This window comes from Myxocyprinus asiaticus, chromosome 14 (assembly GCF_019703515.2).
Source record: "Myxocyprinus asiaticus isolate MX2 ecotype Aquarium Trade chromosome 14, UBuf_Myxa_2, whole genome shotgun sequence".
NCBI classification, from domain to species: Eukaryota; Metazoa; Chordata; class Actinopteri; order Cypriniformes; family Catostomidae; genus Myxocyprinus; species Myxocyprinus asiaticus.
Window position 1 is genome coordinate 3,119,160 of NC_059357.1, and position 21,285 is coordinate 3,140,444.

General features: G+C 37.6%; 1 protein-coding gene across 3 annotated transcripts in view; it reads right to left on the minus strand.

Annotated features, from left to right (window-relative positions):
- Positions 1-20,880, minus strand: part of LOC127451985 (protein shisa-6-like) — a 105,916-nt gene extending 85,036 nt beyond the window's left edge. For 2 of the 3 annotated variants that reach the window (XM_051717091.1, XM_051717089.1), the window contains exons 1-3: positions 20,728-20,864; positions 19,344-20,135; positions 2,476-2,630 (exon numbers count right to left, since the gene is read on the minus strand). In XM_051717091.1, coding sequence (XP_051573051.1) covers positions 2,476-2,630; positions 19,344-19,882 — 694 coding nt within the window. In that variant the 5' untranslated portion in view covers positions 19,883-20,135; positions 20,728-20,864. Of the gene's footprint in view, positions 1-2,475; positions 2,631-19,343; positions 20,136-20,727 lie in introns of all 3 variants that reach the window. The other variant, XM_051717090.1, reaches the window with a different exon arrangement.
- Between the last annotated feature and the right edge of the window lie 405 nt (positions 20,881-21,285).

Here is a 21,285-nt window from a genome sequence, read left to right on the forward strand (position 1 = left end):
TTATTAATTCCGACTTGATTCTTTTGTTGTTATTAATTACGACTTTATTCTTGTAATGTTATTAATTACGACTTTATTCTTGTAATGTTATTAATTACGACTTTATTCTTGTAATGTTATTAATTACGACTTGATTCTTGTAATGTTATTAATTACGACTTTATTCTTGTAATGTTATTAATTCCGACTTGATTCTTTTGTTGTTATTAATTACGACTTTATTCTTGTAATGTTATTAATTACGACTTTATTCTTATAATGTTATTAATTACGACTTTATTCTTGTAATGTTATTAATTACGACTTTATTCTTATAATGTTATTAATTACGACTTTATTCTTGTATTGTTATTAATTACGACTTTATTCTTGTAATGTTATTAATTACGACTTTATTCTTATAATGTTATTAATTACGACTTTATTCTTGTAGTGTTATTAATTACGACTTTATTCTTGTAATGTTATTAATTACGACTTTATTCTTGTATTGTTATTAATTCCGACTTTTATTCTTGTAATGTTATGACTTTATACTTGTAATGTTATTAATTACGACTTTATTCTTATAATGTTATTAATTACAACTTTATTCTTGTATTGTTTTTAATTACGACTTTATTCTTGTAATGTTATTAATTACAACTTTATTCTTGTATTGTTATTAATTACGACTTTATTCTTGTAATGTTATTAATTACGACTTTATTCTTGTATTGTTATTAATTATGACTTTATTCTTGTAATGTTATTAATTACGACTTTATTCTTGTAATGTTATTAATTACGACTTGATTCTTTTGTTGTTATTAATTACGACTTTATTCTTGTAATGTTATTAATTACGACTTTATTCTTGTATTGTTATTAATTATGACTTTATTCTTGTAATGTTATTAATTACAACTTTATTCTTGTATTGTTTTTAATTACGACTTTATTCTTATAATGTTATTAATTACAACTTTATTCTTGTATTGTTATTAATTACGACTTTATTCTTATAATGTTATTAATTACAACTTTATTCTTGTATTGTTTTTAATTACGACTTTATTCTTGTAATGTTATTAATTACAACTTTATTTTTGTATTGTTATTAATTACGACTTTATTCTTGTAATGTTATTAATTACGACTTTATTCTTGTATTGTTATTAATTATGACTTTATTCTTGTAATGTTATTAATTACGACTTTATTCTTGAAATGTTATTAATTACGACTTGATTCTTTTGTTGTTATTAATTACGACTTTATTCTTGTAATGTTATTAATTACGACTTTATTCTTATAATGTTATTAATTACGACTTTATTCTTGTATTGTTATTAATTACGACTTTATTCTTGTAATGTTATTAATTACGACTTTATTCTTGTATTGTTATTAATTATGACTTTATTTTTGTAATATTAAGACTTTATTCTCAAAACTTTATGAATTTATCATCGTAAGTCAAGACTTGATTCTTTTGTTGTTATTAATTACGACTTTATTCTTGTAATGTTATTAATTACGACTTTATTCTTGTAGTGTTATTAATTACGACTTTATTCTTGTAATGTTATTAATTACGACTTTATTCTTGTATTGTTATTAATTCCGACTTTTATTCTTGTAATGTTACGACTTTATACTTGTAATGTTATTAATTACGACTTTATTCTTATAATGTTATTAATTACGACTTTATTCTTGTATTGTTTTTAATTACGACTTTATTCTTGTAATGTTATTAATTACAACTTTATTCTTGTATTGTTATTAATTACGACTTTATTCTTGTAATGTTATTAATTACGACTTTATTCTTGTAATGTTATTAATTACGACTTTATTCTTGTATTGTTATTAATTATTACTTTATTCTTGTAATGTTATAAATTACGACTTTATTCTTGTAATGTTATTAATTACGACTTTATTCTTGTATTGTTATTAATTACGACTTTATTTTTGTAATATTAAGACTTTATTCTCAAAACTTTATGAATTTATCATCGTAAGTCAAGACTTGTTTCTTTTGTTGTTATTAATTACGACTTTATTCTTGTAATGTTATTAATTACGACTTTATTCTTGTATTGTTATTAATTATGACTTTATTCTTGTAATGTTATTAATTACGACTTTATTCTTGTAATGTTATTAATTACGACTTTATTCTTGTATTGTTATTAATTATGACTTTATTTTTGTAATATTAAGACTTTATTCTCAAAACTTTATGAATTTATCATCGTAAGTCAAGACTTGATTCTTTTGTTGTTATTAATTACGACTGTATTCTTGTAATTGTATGAATTTATCCTCGTGAAAGGCATATTATAAGACTATTTTCCTTATTAACATACTTTTTCTCAAAATCTTTTTTATTTTACTTATTTAATGTGGCATGAAATCCCAGTTTTAAATAAACCAAAAATAATATTATATAAATTACACTGAGAACACATGACATCTGTCACCTACCATGGTTGTTTTTGTTGTGGACTGGTGTGTAGTGGTTCTTAGACGTCCGCACAGGTGTGTTCTCTTTGGCCGAAGTGTCTATGGCGGTGATATTTTCATGCTCATACTGCGATATCGGAACGGACCCCTGCTGTCTCAAAATGTCTGCCAGCGCTCTGTGGAAAATAAATAGCAAAAAATTATTTCACTACTCTATAAGCTATATAAAGAAAAACACTTTTCTTGTGCTGTTCAGCGCTGGAATAAAAGCTTGTTTAATGTTTCATGCAGTTCAGAGATACAAACAAACTGGCTCCCAAGAGGTTTGGACAATTTATGAATAGGGGCCTGTTTAGACTCTTGCTTCTGTTGTCTGCCTGTTTGCAGAGGTTCTGGCCTTTTGAAACTCACATTCTCTCGCTCTCTAACACACACACAACTTTAATTGTGCTTCCTGTTATAATGAACAGTCAAGGTTTGCCCTCTCAGGTTTTCTAGAAGTCAGGCCCCTGGGCTTCACTGTAACAAACAAAAGTCATTCATCAATGTTCCTCTGCAATATGGCATTATAGAAGCACACAAGCCTACTGGGATTCAAATTATATTAATGTTTCTGATCTTTGGCCCTAAAGACACAGTTGACCCAAGTGCCATATGGATTTTCTTCATTCCATGAACCTTCCTAATCATTAATGCAGCTCATTCTAACTAAGAACATGCTGGGTTAAGTTACATCTACTGCATTTTTAAAAGATCATAGCTGGTCACCAACATACATTAGGCTATGTTGTGTTTTGGATGCTGGTGTGCAGAAGCCCCACCAGGCTTCTGGAATAGCTTAACCAGCAAGACTTCCTTGGCCATCAAGCTTCATCAAGAAGACCATGCTGCTCACTACAATTGTACAGAGAGGTTATCTGAGTTACCGTAGACTTTCTGTCAGCTCGAACCAGTCTGGCCATTCTCTGTTGTCCTCTCTCATCAACTCGGTCACTGGATGTTTTTTGTTTTGGGCACCATTCTGAGTAAATTTTAGAGACTATTGGGTCTGAAAATCCCAGGAGATCAGCAGTTACAGAAATACTCAAACCTGTCCGTCTGGCACCAACAATCATGCCACGGTCCAAATCACGGAGATCACATTATTTCCCCCATTCTGATGGTTGATGTGAACATTAACTGAAGCTCCTGACCTGTATCTGCATGATTTTATGCATTGCACTGCTGCCACACGATTGGCTGATTAGACAATCGTATTTATAAGTAGGTGTACAGGTGTACCTAATAGTGTGCTCTTTGAGTGTTTGCTGAGATAGCCCCTCAAATAAAAATAATTCAATATATGATGATTAAATAATTATAAATAGTTATATTTAAATAATTATAAATATAATATACATTATTAATATAATAATTCAGATAATTAAAATGCATTACATTATTGTGGCAGATGATACAAAAAGTGGCTTTAAAAGGAAATAGGCAATATTGTTTATTACAACATCATTAGCCTACAGTCCACTGCAATCCATTTTGCAAATGAATTTGTCAATCTGTCCGAGATAGATTTATTATAGGTGCTTTTCTAAGGGGGCCTGGGTATCTCAGCGAGCAAAGACGCTGACTACCACCGCTGGAGTCACGAGTTCGAATCCAGGGTGTGCTGAGTGACTCCAGCCAGGTCTCCTAAGCAACCAAATTGGCCCGGTTGCTAGGGTGGGTAGAGTCACATGGGGTAACCTCCTCGTGGTCGCTATAATGTGGTTCTCGCTCTCGGTGGGGTGTGTGGTGAGTTGTGCATGGATGCTGCGGAGAATAGCTTGAACCTTCCACACGTGCTATGTCTCCGTGGTAATGCGCTCAACAAGCCATGTGATAAGATGCGCGGATTGACGGTCTCAGACTTGGAGGCAACTGAGATTCATTCTCCGCCACCCGGATTGAGTCACTACGCCACCACGAGGACTTAGAGCGCATTGGGAATTGGGCATTCCAAATTGGGGAGAAAAGGGGATAAAACAAACAAAAAACAAAAAATACAAATAAAAAAGTGCTTTTCTAAGGATGCTTCAGTGTACACATGTATCAGATGGATGCTTTTTGAGTGTCTCACTTTGGTTGTGTCACGTCATAAACTGAGCATTTTTAGGGTGCTGATTCAAGTTAAGCATAGTTTGTAACTCTGAAAAAAGAGTCTCGAGGTCCCTGCATTCGGAATTGGGCTCCATCCGTTCTGTGTTTGAATACAAGAATGTGTTCTCATCTTGTGCTGTCGCTAGTTTCAAGCAAGCCTGAAGTTTGGTTTGTTGTCTGTATCGCTGCACATTTCCTAAACAACTGGGGTTTCGCTTACTGCCCCCTGCTGAAAGCAGGTGGAAATTCAAGCTTGAATTGCTCCAATGGTAGAAATATTCCTTATTACGGTCCAGGCTCCCCGGGGCATGATTAATTATCTGTTTTTTTGTTTTGTTACATAATTACTTGAATGTAATTAACGCTTTAAATTGACAGCCCTATAACATACTAATTGGATTATCCTTTTAGCTACAAATAAGAGTGCACTACTCTCGGTATAACACATTGTACCATGCTTAAATTAATTCCACAGATTTTCCTCTAAAATCAGCACAGATTTAGTCTGAGACTACCAATCAGTTTTAACGACCAACTTAATCTCAAAGCAGCACAACGACAATGCGGCTCGCTCCACCAGACCCAGAGGCCATCTTTCCTCATACGGGGAGCCTGAAATGGCGTCTCAACTGTGTCAATGTCAGCGTATTCGCTCTGCCTCGCGATCTACATCTTTGAGTGCTTAAGAGAGACAGAAAGAAAGAGAAAGAGGCAGAGAAAGAGAGAGAGTGTGACTTTGGAAGGATGTATAATTAGTCTTTCCCTTCCAGGGGAAGGCCTTTTTTAACAGAGGTACTTCATACATGGGAACGACCTGGTTTCACTGCCCCAGTTGACTGTAAGGCTCTGAGCAGAACTCTGTACTTCCACCATTTTTAGCTCAAAAACTACAGGATTCTGACACTTTCGGGCTCTTGCGGACTCGCTACATGAAAGTTCCTGAGTGGACTTTTTCATTGTAGATTCTACACCTTACGTTTCTTTCCTTTTAAGTTTATTAACTGAATGTCCAAGAGATTCAGACCAGGTTGAAGGGATAATTCACCCTCATATTGTTCCAATCCCGTATGGCTTACTTTCGTCTATGGAGATATTAGGTAGAATTTAAGGTGCCTAACTCTCCCTTAAACCTACACATAAACCCACACACCCCATGATAGGCAAGTGTTTTACTGCTAACTGGCTTACTTAAGACTCAGAGACCAGTTAAAGGTCAAGTGTGATGGTATTTAGAGATAATCTCGTGACACTAGGAAATTCTTCTATTTTATGGTGTCTAAGATAATAAATGGATGTTACTGGTTTTTTTACAAAACGTTTGCAGCATGTACAACATTCCCTGTCTCGTCAGATGCTCAACAAAAGAGATTTAATGGCCTGGTGTTAATGTATGCCAGATGAAGCTAACGGTAATTTAACTCTAAGTACTAGCCTGTTTGCACTAAAGACATATCAAAACATCCAAGTGCGGTAATTACATCCTCACAAAACATCCTGATGTAGCCTCTGGGGATAGAGAAGCAACATTTCTGAACAAATTAGGGCCAGTTTCTTTCATTTTATCACCTATAATGGGTTGAACAGTGAAGCATATGGCTGCTTTAGCGACCTCATGTTGCTAAAGCAGGAATTAGCCACTTTAGTACTCATTCAAACTCTTAATGCAAGCCACTTCAAATGGCAGTAAAAACAGGAGTGACATTGTGTTGCAGTCAGGGTCCAGAATTTACCTTTTTATATACCTACCAATGGCCAGTGTTTTGGTAAAATTGACATTTACTTAAGTTTTACCCAAAGTGACTTACAGTGCATTCAATTGACAACATTTTTCTAGACTGAGTAATCAGAAGTCATACTATTGTGCAAATGGTGTTTGGGACAGTTTGAATACTAGTTTATTTACAGAGCATTCGTTTAAAAGCACTGAAATCGAGAACAACTGTGACAAATTGGTCTGTCCGGGTAAATAGCTCTCGCCTTACGTCAGAGCGTGCTCGGATTGCATCGGAGCGTGTTCCTGAGGAGACTGATCAATAAGAGCCGCTCAGATCACCCGCCGAGGCTTTCAGAACAATCTTGCTGAAGGTCACCAGTTAATATGTATGTGTGGAATACAGCCAGCAGCGCTCTTAAAGAATAGTTCACCCAAAAATTTTAATCTAGTTATTATTTATTCACCTTCATTCTGTTCCAAAGCCGTATGCTGATTATATTCTGTCGAAAACAAAGGGAGACATTTTGAAGAGACTTTACACAGCTCTTTTCCATACAATGACGACGTCTGTCAAGCTCCAAAAAGGAATAAAAAAATAAATTACCATAAAAGCTCTAAATTACCATAAAACTCCACTGCAGCTCAGGAATTTTATCTGTGTCCACATTCAGATTCAAAAATGGCTACCGATTAAAAAAAGTGTTGTAAGTGAACGCAACTCGGCATTTCGACTATGCAGGACTACAAGATTTTAGAGCTGAACTGATAGTAAGATAGTAAGTGAAAACAAACCAAAATCTCAGACAGTTTCTAACACAAATCTAATCGTCTAGCTTCAGAAAAATATAGCACCCAAGTCATATGGACTACCTTTGGTACATTTTGGAGCTTGACCGATGTGGTCACAATGAATGTTGCATGTCTTCGCATAGAAAAGAGGTTTCTGCACAAAGTTTCTTCAGAAATCTCCTTTGTGGTTTGTGGAAAATAAAAGGGTAAACAGGAGCAAATAATGACAGACTTTTCATTTCTGTGTGAACTCCTTTAACCTCTCAAAATTTCACTAGTAACTCTGAGAAACACTGAATGCCCCAGAGAGCTGTGAAATGTAGTATTATTAAAAAAGTGATTTGCAGAGACTTTCTTTGGTGCAGAATTTTGTTGTTAATCTCATTTCAGATGCTGAACTTGTAGCCTGAAGTTCCACCACACTGAGATCTGCCGGTTGCATGAACATAATCATTAACTTAAGACTGCGTTTAACGATTAGTCAAACTTACTATAAAGATGCCATAGAAAGACTATTACATGAACAAGCTGACAGCTGTCTGTAGTAAGACAGTTTAATTTGCATTGCATTGTGGGTACAGCAAGACACTAGGTGCATCCCAAACCGTGCCCTTCTGCACTATTATACATCATTAGGGGGCCAAGCAGCGAAGCTGCTGGAACCCAATTGTAATTGTACTGATTTTCTTCTTTTTCTTCGTATGTTTTATTTTTTTTGTACCTTAAAAGTGTCTGGGAGTCAGAGACTGTAAGTGGTGGAGACACCAAACTTGGCAGGATGGTCCGAAATCCCCCCCGCCCCCCCATTACTCAGGCGCACAAATGCACACCCATCTGACCCTAGGTGGCGCTATAATAAACACTTTTACGTTTAGGCTCATATCTCTGCAACCATAAGGGCTAGAATCAAGATTATTTTTCCTCTGATTGCTTGAGTCAAGCCCTTTTTCGAACTCCTCCTATACCATTTGTCCATTCAGCAAGCAATTTGGTATACATCATCTACAGACCCCACTGACAAAAAGACCAAAAGAATTTCAATACGTGAAATCTTTCCGAAGATATTAACGATACAGTTCTTTCGGTTTAACGCAATTTGGGTAATTGATCAATATATACTCAATGCAAACTCAGAAAGTAACCAAACTCTTTACACAGTCAGCAGCACGTTTAGAAGACATCAGCAAAGTTTCTCACAATTTCACCCCTAGAGGGCACTACAACAAAAGAACTGTCATAACTTTACAGCTGTTTGAGCGACAAAGTTCATATTAAATATGCATCTACTTTGGTTCAAATGCGACAAATTAACAAAAATGGCCACCACCGGCCAATCAAATTTCAGTACCTTATAACTCATACTGGGAATGACCGAGGGTTATGAAAATTACTAAACACAAACAGGGTATCAACTCGAAGCCACATATCAAATTTTGTGACAATCGGCCACACGGTGGAGGTATAATTAGCTAATTCGCATTTTTTCTCATAACTCCGGAACCGTATAGGCTACAGTACAAATGTGTACCTTCTCTGAATCCACCAGTGCCCCACAGTGGTATGGACACTTTAATTTCCATTAACGCAAGAAACTTTTTTTTACAATTTTGATTTATTAGAAAAACCTACTTTTTCAAACTCGTCCTAAGCCCGATTCTCACGAATCTTGGTATATATCATCTACAGACTCTCCTGACAACAAAGTTATCAAAAGAATTCTGATGCGTCAAATCGTTCCAGAGATATAAGCAAATATGTTTTGGGCATGACCTATAATCACTAACTAGGCTGTATCTTGTGAGTGCAATTTTCAAACGTAATTTTTTTTTATACATGGACAAGAGAACACTCTGAGATAACATAACGAGTTTTTTCATTTTTGATGCTAGGGGCGCTATAACTTAAGACAATCCTATTTTTGCAATTGTGCTCAAAGCAGGTGAAATGTCACACCAAAATAGCTGTCCACAGCATCCACAGGATCTTTTCTGTCAAATTTGTTTGTTTTGGTCATCTCACCATATGTGGTTTGGCCCCCGACAACAGTCGCTTGCAGCTATATTTTTGAAGTGTAAGAAGTGCGAGTAGTATGTTACCACTGAAAATACAACAAAATGAAGTTTACTATGAGACAGAACCTTACAAATGTGAGTTGAATGCTTTACCGTCACCCCATGCTGTGTGAATAAGTACGTCGTTTGAGATACAAGTGTTGAACTGAGGTTGGCTAACATGCTAAAGCTAACGGAAACACATCGCATGTATTTAAAACGAAACTTCCATCAGCTGTTAAACTGCGAATGCTTCCATGTAGTAAAAAAATGATAAGTGCGCCATTTGGGACGATACTACAATTTGAAAATGCATACACTACATGGCTGAGTGCATAATATATATTGTAAGTGCATAGTGTATAGTGGGTCATTTAGGACACAGCTACTGAACAACTTTAAACAAAATGGCTGACAGTGAGTGGTCAGCAGTTTTCCTTCACTAAAAATATTTGCATTTTAGAAGATTACGATTCTAATGAACACATTTAGTGATTTTAATGCAAATAATAAAAAACACAAATAATTTTGTTACCATCGTAAAATGTCTTCTACAAAGTCTCAGCTTAATGGAAAATTCCAGGTTCAATACAAGTTAAGTTCAATCAACAGCATTTGTGGCATAATATTGATTACCACAAAATAATTATTTCGACACATCCGATAACTTTCGTTGGCTATAACTTTAAACAGAAAAGGTTAGTAAGTGATTTTATGCCACAAATGCTGTCGATTGAACTTGTTTTGAACCCGAATATTCCTTTAAGTCCCAAGTGCTAGCTCAGCTGATTGCTATTTTCTATGGCAACATAGAATGTAAACAAAAGTTAACCTAGGGGAATACAGTCTTACATTTTGGTCTTAAATTAGACCGATCAAAATTTTTATGCAACTGACTGAAAAAGTTAAGACTAGGCATGTCACGGTAATCAATCATTTTTCTGATCACACAGTAGTTTTCCATCAATGAATCAAGATTCACAACACTGCATGTATGTGGCATAAACGACACATGCACACTTTGATGTAAACAAAAACAACATGATTGAGAAGCATGGCTGAAGGAGGAACACAGCCAACCCTTTATCCACCGTCTAATCCACAGTTTTCCTGAGCAACCACCTGGGCGGTGCCATGATGATTCTAATTGCCTGTTTTCTGGTCTCGAGACGCAATGTAAAACTAACCAAGTGTTATTTGGAGTAAAAATGACTTTCAGGCTCAACTTGTGCAGTTGTTGGTTGTCATAACTCAAATTAGTTAATATTATCACCTTGGAGGTGGTCCCAGGTAGCTCAGCGAGTATTGAAGCTGACTACCACCCCTGGAGTTAAGAGTTCGAATACAGGGCATGCTGAGTGACTCCAGCCAGGTCTCCTAAGCAACCAAATTGGCCCGGTTACTAGGGAGGGTAGAGTCACATGGGGTAACCTCCTCGTGGTCGTCATAATGTGGTTCTCGCTCTCAGTAGGGCACATGGTGAGTTGTGCGTGGATGCTGCGGAGAATAGCGTGAAGTCTCCACACGTGCTACGTCTCCGTGGTAACGCGTTCGACAAGCCACATGATAAAATGCGCGGATTGATTGTCTCAGAAGCGGAGGCAACTGAGATTCATCCTCCGCCACCCGGATTGAGGCGAGTCACTACGCCACCATGAGGACTTAAAGCGCATTGGGAATTGGGCATTCCAAATTGGGGAGAAAAGGGGAGAAAATCACAAAATAAATAAATAATATCACCTCAGATCATCACTTCATATCATCTACTCAGATGAGGCACTGTAAAAAAAAAACAACAACAACAAAAACTGTCATCTTGACAGTATCGGCACTTTAGAGCCACTTGTTTTTTGTTTGTTTTTTTTTACTGTTTCTACAAATGTAATACTTTACCCACTAAGAATATACGCTGATGTGGGTGAAAACATTGGAGACCGGAAATTGAAAACAGGCGAATCGTGGAACGCTTCCACGTTCATTAAAAAGGTGGATAGGGTCAAGTCGGAAGTGTGGAAGCATTTTGGGTTCCATAAAATGTAGATGCGTTGGTCGAAGATGGTTTCGCTTTTGTGTAATACATGTGGCAGAAAAGTGGCAGCAAAACACGGGACACCTCCAACATGTTCGCTCATCTGCGGGACAGTCATCTAGTGCAATTCAGCGAGATGAAGGCGAGTTGAGAGTTCTGCTAGTTTTTCCAAACTGTTTTTGAAAACTGAAACAACTAGCTAAGTGACAACTAAGATGACAAAGGAAGTGAACTGTTTGCAGATAATGTGTAGCTTGCTTTCAATTGGCCGAAGAGAATGCTAAAACTCAGCTGTAACATTTGCATCTTGTAGTAAACAATATTTACAATACAGTTGTAATCAGCTAATACCAAGTCCTGTAATTAATCATGGCAATGTGGCACAATGATGATTTCAATATTAAGCTCAAGTTGGAACACCACGCAATCGCACGTTGATATACAGAACTTGGGGTTATTCAGTTTGTAGCTAGCGCCTAGCTATAGATTAGCAACTGGCTTGCATTAGTTTTTTAAATGTTCAGGGTTCTTTTTAAAGTTCATTATTATCTGTTCATTTAAAAGGCCAGTTTGGTATTGAAAAAATGATCAAACTTGTTATTAAGAGAACAACAATAAAGATTGTTTATCTTTCAACCTGTTTTTTGTAATATAATTCAATACCGCGATAATATCGTATACCATGATATAAGCTTCAGCAATTATTGTGATGTGAAAATGTTATACCGTCACATGCCTAGTCAAGACCAGTCTTAAATAAAGATTTTAGACAACTAACATGTAAGACTAGTCTAATACAGATTTATGCAACCAGCCCCTGATCTAGAATATAACGCTTCATACAGTTCACAAATGAAACTAAGCCAAAATGATTGCAATATGCTGTTGAATCTTACACATGTATTCATGACACAATTATTCATTAAGACTGGTGGCATCATCAATGACTTTATTTTGATGTCTTCTCCCAGAGGTAGATCATTCCACGGCCAGTTCAGCAGGTGTCTGAGACAGCACAGCACATCGATATTTAAATAAAGACGACAACACGCTGAGACACAGAAGGGGGCCATGGGTACCCGAGAGGTGGAGAATCATCACACGGGGACGATCTGATTGGACAAGACAGCTGTTGCCTGCTGAAACACATTCCTGATTGTCATCACCATGAGACAGTTCGATTGCATCGTAATCAAAGAAACGTGTCAATATGTTGCATCACAGTAACGGAGAGGAAATAGTTGAAAGAGATACAAGAACATTGATGTCTCTATCAAAGGTGCTGTAAATGATTTTTTTCATGGAAAGGTATGCAAAAAATGTTCCTACTCCCTTAAAGATATGAATGAAATAAGTGTTGTTTGATTAGGGAGATATCCAAAATGTGTATTTTTGGGGGGCCTCCAAGAACAGGGTTGGGAAAAAACCATTTGGTTCCACGGCTCAGTCTCGTGGATGCAGAACGGCTGAAATTGCTTACAGCACCTTTAAATCGACAAAGATTTCTGCAGACTGACCTCACAGTGGAATCGGAAACAGTGGGTTGACTTTTCTGTAGCTAAAATCGATCTGTTTTTGCTGAAGTTGAAAACACTGCCTCCAGTGGCCAAACTGGTAACTGTTGTTGGGCATTTGGGCAAGTGTGAGCTGCATTTTCTGAGTGAAATGTCCACGGAGGGTTACTGAAAGCGAGTTGTGAAGCGAGTTGTTGCCAGCATTACAGGCTATAATATATGCAACCTCTGAATCAAGCTTATCTCTACGAGATTACTTCCTGATTTCAATGTGGGATCTGATCCTGGGTCTTCCATGCTGCTGACGCAACACACTTCAGATCGCGCCACAGGGAAAGGTAAACACACTGGAGCTGATGCAAAAATGACAAGGGCGTTGGGGGAATGTGCTTAATTGTGTGCTTAGAAAAAAAAAAGCATGCAAAATGATATTCAACCAAGTGATGCTTTGAAAAAATGCATTTTATTGCGTGATATTTTAAGAAAAATATATTATGCAGGGCCTTCTAGGCATCGCAGCAGTTCCGAGGTGAAATGTTCTTTGTGTGGCGCAAAAAGCAAGTTAAATGTTCTCCCAAATAGATGAGGTTTTTAAGGTTAATGCTCTATCGAGTTTTAAATTGACAAAACTAACCTCCCTACCATAAACCTTAAAACTGTAAAAAAAACAAAAACAAATGTGAGATGAAAGACAATTGCTGAAGCACGTCATTTTGTGCTGCTTCTATGACACTTTTGACTCACGTGCCAATTCGCATGCTCTTCAGGACTCGTACCCCATCCTTTAAATCTCTAGTGCACCACTGTTTGATCACAGTCGAACAAGCTTGTAAATGTAGTTGATAATGTAATGCAAGAATTATAGTAAGTGTTTAGATGTCATAAGATAGTTTTGTGTGAGGAACAGGGGGTGAAAAGTAAGTGTTTATGAACTGATAAACGGCCGTTTTACTGGTGATTTGTGAGAAAGTAAATAAAAGTCATTGTTGTTGTAGCACCTCTAGTGTTCATTTCACCAGCAAACTGGCGCAATACGTACAATGAGCCACGTAAAAATCATTTTGCAAAAATATAGATATAGTAACGTGATTATGAGACCAGCAGGCAGTGGAAAAAACAGTAGTAGCTGAGTTCTTTGTCAGCACAAATGAGTGCATGTTAGCTCAAGCGATAACACATAATCCATTTGAATTAATCCGCCTTTTACCCAATACGAGAGAATGAATACAAGATGTAGTCTTCTTTTTGTCATTAGTCTCTGATATAGCCACAAATTAGGTCAAACCACAACCAAACTACTGAAATTTGGTCAAGAACTGCTCCATAGTCCTTGAAATCAATTAAAAATGAATCATGTGGAGTGGAGAGAGACAGATTTTGTCTCACATCGACCGAGGTCTCATCTCAAGTTTATACATCTATTCCTGAACCGGAGCTGCAAAAAATCCCTGACTGTCAATATAAGGATGCAGATAGGTCCTACATAGACTTATGCACCCTATGCTCTTTAAACACACAAACACACACAGTATATTGAGAGCTATCTAGTCCTGTGCTGAAACACATATCAGCCCATGATGAATGCCCTCATAATATATTTAACTGTGTTTCAAAGAGAGTAAATGTTAAAACAAAAGCTCTGGAATATTCTGCACCCTCGCGGCTCAGACAACAAAACTCCACTGGTGCCTTTATGAGACTTTTTGAACAGCAGGTACAACGTCAAAAGTATTATAAGACCGATTTAAGCTGGGATACAAGACGCCTCTGATTTTAGACTCAAAAACATCTGAGAAAGTTTAATAGTGTCTTTGTAATTTTTCTTCAGGACATCTCTTTAAATTTGTTTTGCTACACCTTGAGAATATCACAGACAGAACAGTCTTTAGTAAGTTCGGACGTTAAGGTCACAGGCTTGGATATTATTGCGCATTACATATTTGTAAATACGTTATACTATCATATCGATATTTTAGATCCCCTATCCCAACCCTAAACCTAATCAATAAGCAACAATATAAAACATATAACAGACATGGCGCTTTCACACTGTTATGAGATAAGGAAGTGGATATGACTTCATTAGCTGCTTTTCCACTTTCAGGCCAATGCGAGCCAGGGCTATCAACTGGCCAGCCGGGGCCAATAGCCTCGGAGCTCGAGCTGCAAGACCAAAATCGATTTGCGTTCCCACCACTGGGCCAACAGTCCCGCAGCATTGCTCTAAAACCTGTCCTTAACATGCCACCCTGTTGCCAACGTCACACACCCCGCCCATTTCACGAGCAAGAGGGAAGCTCAAGCTGAGGTATCATGTTATTTAGTTATCTAGAATATCGAGTTTCTATCGTATGTAAACATTAGCTACCTAGCAAGATAAGTTAGCATTAACTGCTCACCGATTGTAACTGCCATGGTGTCCCGAGTGGTCTCTCCACTAACAGCGGGACAATGTACTAACACACCATCCATGATCTCGAACCATGGAAAGTTCTGTCTTTGGGCACCGCTTAGTCCATTGTGCGTTTTAATGGATTTTACCTGCAATGTTTTATTTTTTCCCGAACCTGTACAATGGTGCGCTGGATACACAATCTGGTAAGTTGGGGCGAAACTCCGCCTTTGACCCCACCGCACTCCCCAGTTGGCCTTGTTTGGCCCATGGGTAATCGTCAGGCCAAAGGCCATTGCCCCCGAGAAAGCCCAGAGGAGGCATGATGAAGCCCCGGAAGTGACAGTGGGAATGCAACTGGCCCCTGCACACTCAAGTACGCCTTCATTTGGCCCCATAGTGGAAATGCGGGTATTGAGGAACTTCCCATTTGGGAGCTTAATGGAGAGAATCCACATACATAAAAACTGAAAAAAATATGTTGTTGTGTACACTCTGTGGGGTTTTGAAGTAAGTTTGAAGCTGCAGAAATAGTAAACCTTGTATAAATTGTAATGTGAACATTTAGCTTTATGCTATACTAAAATGCTATTTCTTGCCCTTTTACATGCACCTGTTATCAGGCATGATTATATTTTTTCTATCAAGGAAATCTACATTAGATCATAATTTATTTTCTCTGGTAAGACCTTTGATATTAGTGCAAAGATGTGCTGTATAAATATTTGTATTTTTTTCCTGTAAAAATATCTAAAATGTTTACAGGGGGACCTACACAATATTAGGCAGGTGGTTTCAATGTTGTGGCTGCTATGTGTGTGTGTGTGTGTGTATATATATATATATACACACACACACACACATAGCAGCCACAACATTGAAACCACCTGCCTAATATTGTGTAGGTCCCCCTACACAATTGCCAACCCGCATCTCAGAATAGCATTCAAAGATTATATTCTTCTCACCACAATTGTACAGAGCGGTTATCTGAGTTACTGTAGACTTTGTCAGTTCAAACCAGTCTGGCCATTCTCTGTTGACCTCTCTCATCAACAAGGTGTTTCCGTCCACAGAACTGCCGCTCACTGGATGTTTTTTGTTTTTGGCACCATTCAGAGTAAATTCTAGAGACTGTTGTGTGTGAAAATCCCAGGAGATCAGCAGTTACAGAAATACTCAAACCTGCCCATCTGGCACCAACAATCATCCATGCGATTATCTAATCAGCCAATCGTGTGGCAGCAGTGCATAAAATCATGCAGATATGGGTCAGGAGCTTCAGTTAATGTTCACATCAACCATCAGAATGGGGGAAAAATGTGATCTCAGTGATTTGGAGCGTGGCATGATTGTTGGTGCCAGATGGGCAGGTTTGAGTATTTCTGTAACTGCTGATCTCCTGGGATTTTCACACACAACAGTCTCTAGAATTTACTCCAATGGTGCCAAAAACAAAAAACATCCAGTGAGCAGCAGTTCTGTGGATGGAAACGCCTTGTTGATGAGAGAGATCAACAGAGAATGGCCAGACTGGTTTGAACTGACAAAGTCTACGGTAACTCAGATAACCACTCTGTACATTTGTGGTGAGAAGAATATCATGTCAGAATGCTGTTCTGAGATGCGGGTTAGTGCTGTTTTGGTGGCACGAGAGGGACCTACACAATATTAGGCAGGTTCTTTTAATGTTGTGGCTTATCGGTGTATAAGTATGTAACTTTTTCAGTGTTAAAATATTTCTATCCCAGCTTAATATACAGATACAATTATAAGTAAGTCATCCAAAAGTTAATTTTCTGGAAAACTGAAAACACTGTTTCTGTGGTGCTATAAAAATTCCTGTGTTTGTTTTGAGTGACCCACTTAGACCCACCCTAACAACATTACTTAACCAATGGCGTGAGTTGTGGGTGGGACTATTTGAAGAACTGCAGATGAGGAGCGTATTGAGAAACTTTTTTGAAAAAATTGTGTTCGGGGGTGCTAGTGTCGCAGAAATTACAAACTTCAGCTTTAATTTCTTTACAGTCAAAACAAGTGAAAAAATCCAAAGCAATCCAAAGTATTTAGATTGCGTAAAGTTACCTTGAGTAATCTAACAGAATATTGTACAAGTTACAATTTATAGCATGTAATCTGTAGTGGAATACATTTTAAAAGTAACTCTCCCAACCCTGTTTGTTATTTACTGAAAATCCAGTTCATTTAAATGTGGTGCGTAAATACGTCACACCAGGTTTGATGTCGCCGATGCCAAACACAGTTGGTTCTCACTCGTTTTGTTTGAACATAAGGGTGTGTAAATGATGACTGAATTACAATTTTTAGGTGAACTATTCCATGAGGTGTGTTGCTCAACAGCTGTACATACAGTACAGAAGTGTTAGTTGGTTTACAAAAATCTACTACTCATCATTGTGAGCTCATTATAAACTCTCTCATCAGACTGTCAGAGCTTGATGTTTGCTACATGGATCGATATGAAATAGTAGTATCCTATCTATTAAACTCCCAACACAGGAAGGACTTCCCATGCACGTCATTGGAAAAAAGAGCTATGATGTTAGAATTATGTCATCATTAATATGAGAATACAGTGTTATCAGCTAACATTGTTTTCGTTTTTTCTGTATATATATATATATATATATATATATATATATATATATATATATATCTAAGAATGCATGGCTGTTCGTAGGGTGATTTTTGACCTCAAACACATGGCATACGCTCTCTGAAATTTCTCATTGTTTCGACATTGACAAACAAAAGCATTACAAATCTTGTCTTGACAAACTGCACCATGTAGACCAAGATCTGCTCTGCTGTGAAGGATTTCATCTGACCTCTATACCAGCACCAGACTAATGAAATCCAGAATCAATCCACAACGTCCCTCCAAGACAGAAACGAGTCCCAGATTTAATACAGTATGCAATTAACTATTAATAATCCACCTTAACCCAGAAGCCAGCACTTAATTTATGATCAAGACTCCAGATAGCTTTGATTTGCAGTCTAGTTTACAGACTGTAACTTTCAGCTGGGGTGTCTTACCAGATCTCATTCATTTTTTGTTTCTTTTTCAGTCTCAACCGCATTTACTCACTACAAATGACATACATTTTAACGTGATGTTCAGTAAAGTGTGGGCTTTTCAAATGGTCTACAATGATACTAACGTTTCCTTGACAGATATTTCACGCAAATCTCCAGATTTTTAACAAAATAACGTCATATGAAACTCTATCAAAATAGAACTAATGCACTCTTTTTCATGCATTTTGACAGCAGAATACTCTGAATTTTAAATGTATAATTTTGTTTTTTATTATTTATGTAAATCGTCTCTATACTGATTTTTTTTAGCTACTTTTGGTCAACTTCTTTGAAGGAATAGTTCACCCAAAAATGAAAATTCTCTCATCATTTACTCACCCTCATGTCATCCCAAATGTGTATGACTTTCTTTCTTCTGCAGAACACAAATTAAGGTTTTTAGAAGAATATCTCAGCTCTGTAGGTCCTGCAATGCAAGTAAATGTTGACTAGAACTTTTAAGCTCAAAAAAGGACATAAAGGCAGCATAAAAGTAATCCATACGACTCCAGTGGTTAAATCCATGTCTTCAGAAGTGACATGATAAGTGTGGGAGATAAAAAAGTCCTTTTTTACTATAAATTCTCCTCTCGGGCCAGTAGGTGGCGATATGCACGTGAAATGTGAGTCGACAAAAACAAAAGAAGAATGTGAAAGTGGAGATTTATAGTAAATAAAGGACTTAAATATTGATTGTTTCTCACCCACACCTATCATATCCCTTCTGAAGACATGGATTTAACCACTGGAGACATATGGATTACTTTTATGCTGCCTTTATGTGCTTTTTGCAGCTTAAAAGTTCTGGCCACCATTCACTTGCATTGAAAGGACCTACAGAGCTGAGATATTCTTCTAAATTGTAGTTCTAAATCTTCATTTGTGTTCTGCAGAAGAAAGAAGGTCATACACATCTGGGATGGTATGAGGGTGAGTAAATGATGAGAGAATTTCCAGGTTTCAACATTTACTGTTAAATGGTATCACCTGAAAATTTGGATTCATGTGGTTTTGTTTAAGCTAAAAATATTATTTAAACTTAAAAATGACCTAATACATTAGATTACACCAACTCAAGTAGATTAGGTCAGGTAGAGAAGCAAAAAGTTGAACCCAAAAACATGCAAACAAGTGCCTTTAATAAGGCTTCTTATGGGCTTACCTGTGGACGTTAATCTCTTGAGGCGGTCTGGTTGCTTTATCATAGGCCACTTTGGCAGAAATCCCCAGGATGATGATGAAGGCGATGACCCCGCAGGTGATGTAGACGGTGGTGTTGGTCTGGTCCAATGCGGGGTCGTACGTGTCCCCAGTTGGCGCTGGTGAGGGCGGCAGGGTTTTGATCCAGTCGGGCGTGTTGTAGTTGGTACAAACTCTCTGATCCACTCGCTTGGCTTTCACGGGACAGCAGAAGCGAAGGAAGCAGCTCCCGCAGCAGTACCGGTGGTCGGTGTTGTTGCAGGCGAACTCTTTGTCGTACTGGCCGCTCACGTCGTAGTAGCTAAGACAAGTGTCGTGATCGATGGGCGCTTGGACTTGCGTGATCCGCCGCGGCGTCACGGACGGAGCCACGGTACTGTTGAGCTCCTTGACTTTTGGGGGTCTCTTCGGAGAGGGTTTGCTCCTCTTGGCCGTGGATGCGCTCAGGACGCATAGCGGGTCTAGATAGACCAAGAGCAGCAGGAGATGTCGTATCCCCATGACTTGAAGTGCTGATAAGTGTTGCTCCGCTGTTTTTATGACTTCTTCAGACCGACAATGACCCGCTTACCACGCACTCTTGCGGGTTCTCCACTCTCCATCTCCGCGGAGCGTCATTTTCACGGTCCTCCTCCTTGCGTTCAGCGCTAACAGTCTCATAACAAATCAACAACTGTGCTGAAAACCATTTCACGTGAATACCTTCTGAAACTTGAAATCTCAGGACTGATGATTGCTCCTACATTATGTTAATCTGGAAAGAAAATTATTTAACAAATGCATTACATATGTTCAATAGCATGAACAGTCCGTAACACGTTTCAGCACCATGGACAGCGCACATTACCGGATCATTGAAACACCGTTTCCCAGTTCTGTTGGTCCCAATGCAAACCTTTAATTTAATAGGATAGCTGACATGACATTCAAGCACTGACAGCATGCTATAGTACTCAAAACTGTTATATTTTTAATGCATGTCGTCTTTATGACCCTATATTAACTGTGAGACTCTATATTGAATATCGGTAATTAAACCAATTAAATTGTCGCAACGCAGGACCATTGAAGTGAACTGCAGAAAACCCAAAAGGTGATTAAAAATGGTTAAAAATGGTAGAAAAATTAAACCTGAAACACTTTCCCTTACACACTGAACCTAAAAACACAATGTCCATATTATGACTTCAACTAAACGCACTACTGACTTATTATAGACTGAATAAAATAAGATACTCACTGTGTAATTCATTGCATGTAAAAGATAAAATAGTAATTTCATGCCCTTTCCCACCTAGTAACCTGAGTCAATGTATAGATATAAAACCATGATCTAGTAATGTTACCTCATATTCCAAATTCATTCACGAAGAAGCCAAAAACTGGACTTAACTATGCAGAAATGGACAGCACTTACGAGTCCAGTGTGCTCGGCTCTGGCATTTCAGACACTGCGCCTCCAAACTGTACACATAGAGACCCTCATCTCTCTCTCTCTCTCTCTATCTCTCTCTCTCTCTCAACTTCAACAGGATTCAACTAAACCTACGTAAATATCACAGGAAGCCTTTAACACACACATACACACAAATCACAGGGTGAACGGCTTACAGCAAGGGCTACTAATGTCACATCAACAGTATTAAGTATTAAGTGTCATCCTAGATATACAAATTGTAAAACATTGGCTAGGGCTACACCGGCACCGTAAGCCTGCACATTGCTGAATGTAATCAGATGCCAGGACATTACTTGGGGTAATATAATTGCCTAATGCCAATTCTGTCCAATGAATATTTCCTAAAACATCTGTACCTCGGCCGTAGGCCTGACATTGTATCAAAATAACCAACACACTCTCACGGCGAAATTGTCACGACTTTTCTAAATTTGGCTAATTCGTA